Here is a 5,544-nt window from a genome sequence, read left to right on the forward strand (position 1 = left end):
GCGGTTTGTGGGACTAAGGAAAATGTTATGAGTCTTATGACACTTGAACATGATTCTTGGATTAACTTCTTAGCAACTATATATATAATCTTTTAGATACACATATAAGTATATATGGGATTCTGGTGGCGGTAACTAAGCTTGAAAATGACTTCAACAAAGCTTCTAGATCCAGTAGTGTGGACCCAAGTGACCATTTATTAACTGAGACTGATTATGACATGCCTCCACACAATACCAAATATATTGTATTGTCTCTCATTACATCATTGGACAGCAACGGTTTGATGATTGACGTATCACAAGGTTATTCCTTTTTATCCAAATTGGTGTGTATATATATACACACACATATATATATATATAAATGGTGGTGTATACTTTTTTGAAAATGTCCTTTCCTCATTAAATTTCATTATTTTATTGGGCATTGCAAGAGGGATGATCATAAGAGCCAAAAAGTTGTACCCATAGACGATTGCTTCATTTCAAGTTATAATCAATTTGGGCGTTTTCGGAATCAGTTTTCATATCTTTACGGACCAACAGTCCAACATCACTTGGGATCCTCCTCACGTTGAGCTCGAAAAATATACAAGGTCCCAGCAACAAGTTTTTTAAAAAATATTCAATATAATCGTCATATTTTAAAAGTTTGATTAATGGCACAAATTTACAAACAACGGGTTTTAAAAAAAAAACTCCTTTATCCGATAAATGCAATCAAATTTTTAACAAACATTTGAAATTTTACAAGTAGCAGGTTCCTTTAACGTAGCACCTTATATTTAGCGTGCGAGGAAAACAACTTTTTATTTTAAAGTTTAAAGGAAGTTTCTTTGGAAAGAACTAGAAGAAAACCTCGAAGACAAGCCCTGAGTCATGTTTTCGCGGTCAAGATTGACGCTTTGCCTTCCGGCAGTTAAATCCTTTTCACGGTCCCAAGGCTTCCATGGATGATTCCCCTCCCATTCCTGTTTCGCGGACTCCTGCTCCTGCTTCGACCTCTTCTTCACGCGACTCTTTGCTGACGCCTCCTGGTGCTTTTCTACCAATGATTTTGATCGTTTCGCCTTATTATACTCATCTACCAGTTCCGCTTCAGAACTCATTTTTCTTGTCTCTTGTTCATTTGAAGCTAGGGCTGCAGCTTCGTTGTAGGCTTCTAAATAACTGCAACAAATAGTTCAGTATCAGATATCAGATTCTATGAAGAATATTATGCAACTAAGCAACATGCACGAGCACTTACTTCATCTTTGCCTTTTGAGCTCTTTCTGAAGGTGTGTCGGTCCAAACACTGGTATCACCACGTCCTTCTTTAGAGCTCTTAATAAACTTACTTGAGTGCATGCTCACGCCAGGCTAGGAGGGAGAAGCTAATGTCAGGAAAGAAGTAAAAAATCGAACAACGCACAACTGAACTCTCAACACCAATCAACTTTCATGCATTTTTCTTGTTACTGATTACTGAAACAAAACTTTGTTTTATACAAGAACTTTAGACAAAGGGATTAGATTTCACAATGATCTGATTTGTCTCTTGGCCATCGATATTAGTTATTATCAACCTATAATCTTATTATCGTCTAAATTGGCAAATCACTAGAGGCGAAAGATGGGTAGAGAATTTTTTGACAAGATGATGTGTCGCTTTTGAACAATTCTATCACGCCTAGTCACACATTGAAGATGCATTACAGAATTCTCCAAGAGCGCATGAGACATTCAACATAACTATTGAACTTTGCTGTAAACTATAATCTTTACATTTAAGAGTCATATCACATGCCTTCTGCTACAGTTACTAATTCAGGTGCAAACCAGGTGGGTCTAAGCTCCAAGCCTCCAACTAGAAAAAAATTTCCCTGTATCATTTCAAGACTATTACGTGATGCGAGTCCTCCATATTTCTATGGAAATTTACATCATGTGTTTGGGATCGAAAGGCTAAGATTTGAGAACATCATATGGGAGAACTAGTCTAAGTGGAGCATAGACAAAGTCCGTGCAAATGCAGTGACCAAGAGTCTTATTGTGTACAGCTAGCATAGTACATTGTAGCTTTTAGAAATTTAACCTGAATTACAAAGGTGCCGAAAAAGAGTGTCTATGACAGCATTGAACTTACCTTTCTTTCAGGAGGTAATGTCGTCATCCATTCTTCTCTCTTTGGGGCCGTTTTAACATCCAACTCTGCCAAAAGTATGTCATCGCCCTTCATAGATATACCTACCAGCAAAGAATTTCATTTTCATAACAAAATCATTCTCATTAGCTAAATATTTTCGAACCTATTCTTACCAAGACAATTATGATAACTGAGACCTTATAATACCTGATAAAGAAAAGCTGGAGATATGGCACACAGAAGCAGTACAGATTTAATCGATTCACAGGCTTTATGTTAAATTTTTTCAATAACATCCAGGAGCGATAGAAGAGCAGGGTGCAGGGTGCAAAGGATTAATGAGACGTGTCGAAAATGGTTATGTATGAAGTGTGCGAGTGCAACTCAAACTATAAGGTCAAATCTATTCAAATTTGCCTGTTCTGCAATGGGCTTGAAACTTCAGTCACGAATACTACACCACTTGAGCTGACTTTAATCAAGAAGATATTTAATTTAACAAATTGACTGACTACAAGCAAGTTTTTTTCGCCCACCCACTTCATGCACACGTATCACACAAAATTTTCCAGAAAATACCACACCTTGCAGACGTCTCCATTGTGCAGCCTCTCGCATGACTTTCAGCTCTGCCTGCATAAAATTAAACAGTTTTTGTCATGAAGCAGCTCTATGGTTCCTGTCACACTGTATACAGCGACATATAGTACCTGAAATGATTCTTGTTCCTCCTTCAGCTTTATTTTGTCTTCTAGTGCTTTTCGCTTCCAAAAGAGAATATATTTATGATGTAACTCAAAATTCTTATCTAACCTAATATTAAAAATTACAGAACTAGTAAATGCTTTCTTCAATATAAATGAAGAAACTCGTCGAAGTACTTACCTTATCAGGATCTTGTAAATCCTTAAATGCTTTGTTCAACTTAGCAAATGCTTGGTTAGCTTGAGGGTGAGAGCATTTGTCAGGATGGACCATCAGGGACAACTTCCAGTACCTAAAAATAACATTACAATTTATATCATCTTTTTAGCCACGTATTCTAAAAAGAGCGGATTCCAACCATATTGGCATTCACATACATCAAACCTTGATATCATGACCTACCATAAAACACACCTATTTTTTTCTAGTTTCTGAGATGGTCGGAGAGCTATAGAACGAAGAAACTGAATGTTACAAACGATACTTAACACACAAATGGTATGAGATTTTTCTGTTCATCCTAAAATATCATTACAAGTATACCTTTTCTTCATGTTTTCAGGTGACATTTTTATGGTCACCCCCAGAACATCGTACGGACTAGCTTCTTCAGCACCGATTATTCTTGTAATCTGAACATAAATTATTTGAGTCAATCCCACGCAATGATAATTAAAAAATTGATTGCATAAGCAACCACCAAATTAGTATGCTGTGTGATGGAAAGTCAATAGAACAAATATTTATATCAAAACTTTTAAAAAGTTAGAAGTGTCTGCCCATCAAATAAGAATAAAATTCAGAGCAAAAATTGAAATTCAGGGGATACAAGAATAATAAGGTACTACTATCAGTAAAATTGGAAGATGAAATAAACCTCCTCAAAACGCTCAGCTTCATTGGCAGACTCAGCTTCTTTAACCATAGCTGGAGGTGGCGGTCCTATAAATAATTCACTGTCTCCGTCCAACTCAGCTTCTCTGTTTGTATAAAACGTATTAGCAAAGCATTCATAAGATGGGCCTAATAGTTCTGCATCTAGCAATAGCGTGAATAAATAAACAACAATCAAGATACCTCAGTTCAGCTTCTGCTGCTGTTAGTTTAGCAGCAGCAGCAAGTAACTCAGCAGAAGGCATCTCAGGTCCAATGTTCCTAAAAGAACCAACAGATAGGTAATGATTCGAATGGAGCGTAAAATCAGTGAATGACAAGAAGAGGGAAGGAAAAAAGCTAACACTTAAAACTTTCTAGACAAATTCTATTTCATTCACGTAAAATAAAGAGAGAGTTATTAAATGGTCTCCATTACATACTCTCTAATATATTACAAAACGAGTGGGTTTAATGTACCTATAGCAGGATGACAGTTAAGAGAATTGAATTATTATATACAGGCAAATGATGGACGAGTGGGACACAGAGATGAAAATTAATACCTCCTTCTTGTGACAATAGAATCTTGTTTTGTATCATCGACATTTTTATTCACGTGTCTAGATTCTGATACGACCAAGGGTGCCTCCTCCTGTGAATCCAAATGATCAAGTTGGTTTTGAGGTTGCATTTGAGAGCGGATAATTGGACCTACAACCTTCAGGGTGGGGGTCGCTTTGTGTGGTAGTAGAAACACTCGATCGCCGTTTTCTTTGAGGTTCAAGCACGTGAATAACTTTCTAAGATGCTTAACTAATGACCTTTCAGATAATCCCCTTATATCAACAGCTTGCCCTTGGTCTATCATCAACAAAAGCTGAATAAAATTTTAAAGGATAATTAGTTACGAAAACAAAATTCAAGTTAAGAAAAATGTATAAACATGGATTCCAGTAAAGTAAATTTCGTGATAGCAAGTTCAGCATCTGAAAAATTTATGATACAAACCAGATGTGACAGAAATTTAATTTTTTATCCAAAAACAAAGCTCGGTCATGACTCATGAATATAGAGGGTGAAAGAGTTTCATTTATCAAATTCACTTGATAATTGACATCAAATAATACAATCTCCAAGTAAAGGCATCACATATCAAAAAGATGGTTTCGTTTATGCCAACAAAACAATAAAAATAGTGAAATTACCTGTTCCAAATCCCCGGCAACGGCAGGAAATTCCTCCAGTATATACTTAACAACATCCTCTGGATTCTCCAACTCAGTATCCGACCCAGACAAACTCTCATCAGATTGAAACCTTCTTTTCTTTGTCTCCTTCCGTTTATGCTTCTCCCTTTCTCTTCTTCCGAGGACCTTCCTCCTCCGCTCATGATCTTTCCGGGACCTTTTGCTCTTATGCTCCTCCCCCCTCAAACGTCGTTTGCGAAGCTTCGATGACGATTCAACCTGGTCCTCAGAAGATGATGTGGCACTAGAGCTTCTGGTTTCCGGTTTTCTGGAGTCGCCTCCCATGGAAAGGGATTTCAGTTTGGGGGAATTTAGGGAAAAGCGACTCCACTATTATTTATTTTAAAAAACGATGCACAAGTCAATTTACATAAATATTCTTCCGTTTGATTAAATTTATCTTAATATTATATTCATCCATCTCATTCAGTCGACTCCAACTTCCGTCGACCTCCTTCCATTTTCATTCCGACGATGATTCTCAATGTAAATCGTCTTTCTCTTCCGGACGACGCAGATACTTCTAATCTAAGCAAACTTAATCGATATAATGACCAAAAATCTGATAATATTATTGTTTATTTC

The 5,544-nt window shown here is 36.8% G+C and overlaps 1 protein-coding gene across 1 annotated transcript; it reads right to left on the reverse strand.

The window, feature by feature from the left end:
• Positions 1–705: 705 nt before the first annotated feature.
• On the reverse strand, positions 706–5,292 carry LOC142533015 (uncharacterized). The gene is made up of 11 exons (XM_075639600.1): positions 4,918–5,292; positions 4,276–4,589; positions 3,914–3,991; positions 3,714–3,816; positions 3,380–3,468; positions 3,017–3,128; positions 2,842–2,895; positions 2,716–2,764; positions 2,132–2,232; positions 1,253–1,365; positions 706–1,173 (listed from the first exon to the last, which is right to left on the reverse strand). Exons 1-11 carry the CDS (start codon positions 5,242–5,244, stop codon positions 825–827), a joined length of 1,689 nt encoding a protein of 562 aa, XP_075495715.1. The 5' UTR covers positions 5,245–5,292; the 3' UTR covers positions 706–824.
• Positions 5,293–5,544: the final 252 nt, after the last annotated feature.

This window comes from Primulina tabacum, chromosome 18 (assembly GCF_025594145.1).
Source record: "Primulina tabacum isolate GXHZ01 chromosome 18, ASM2559414v2, whole genome shotgun sequence".
Classification (NCBI taxonomy): domain Eukaryota; kingdom Viridiplantae; phylum Streptophyta; class Magnoliopsida; order Lamiales; family Gesneriaceae; genus Primulina; species Primulina tabacum.

Excerpts from the sequence above, each read along its gene's own strand:
- LOC142533015 (XM_075639600.1), bottom strand. The coding sequence starts at position 5,244 with ATGGGAGGCGACTCCAGAAAACCGGAAACCAGAAGCTCTAGTGCCACA. Across the intron at positions 2,896-3,016 it reads ATTTACAAGATCCTGATAAG|CGAAAAGCACTAGAAGACAA; the intron begins GTAAGTACTTCG and ends CTCTTTTGGAAG. Across the intron at positions 1,366-2,131 it reads CATTACCTCCTGAAAGAAAG|CCTGGCGTGAGCATGCACTC; the intron begins GTAAGTTCAATG and ends TCTCCCTCCTAG.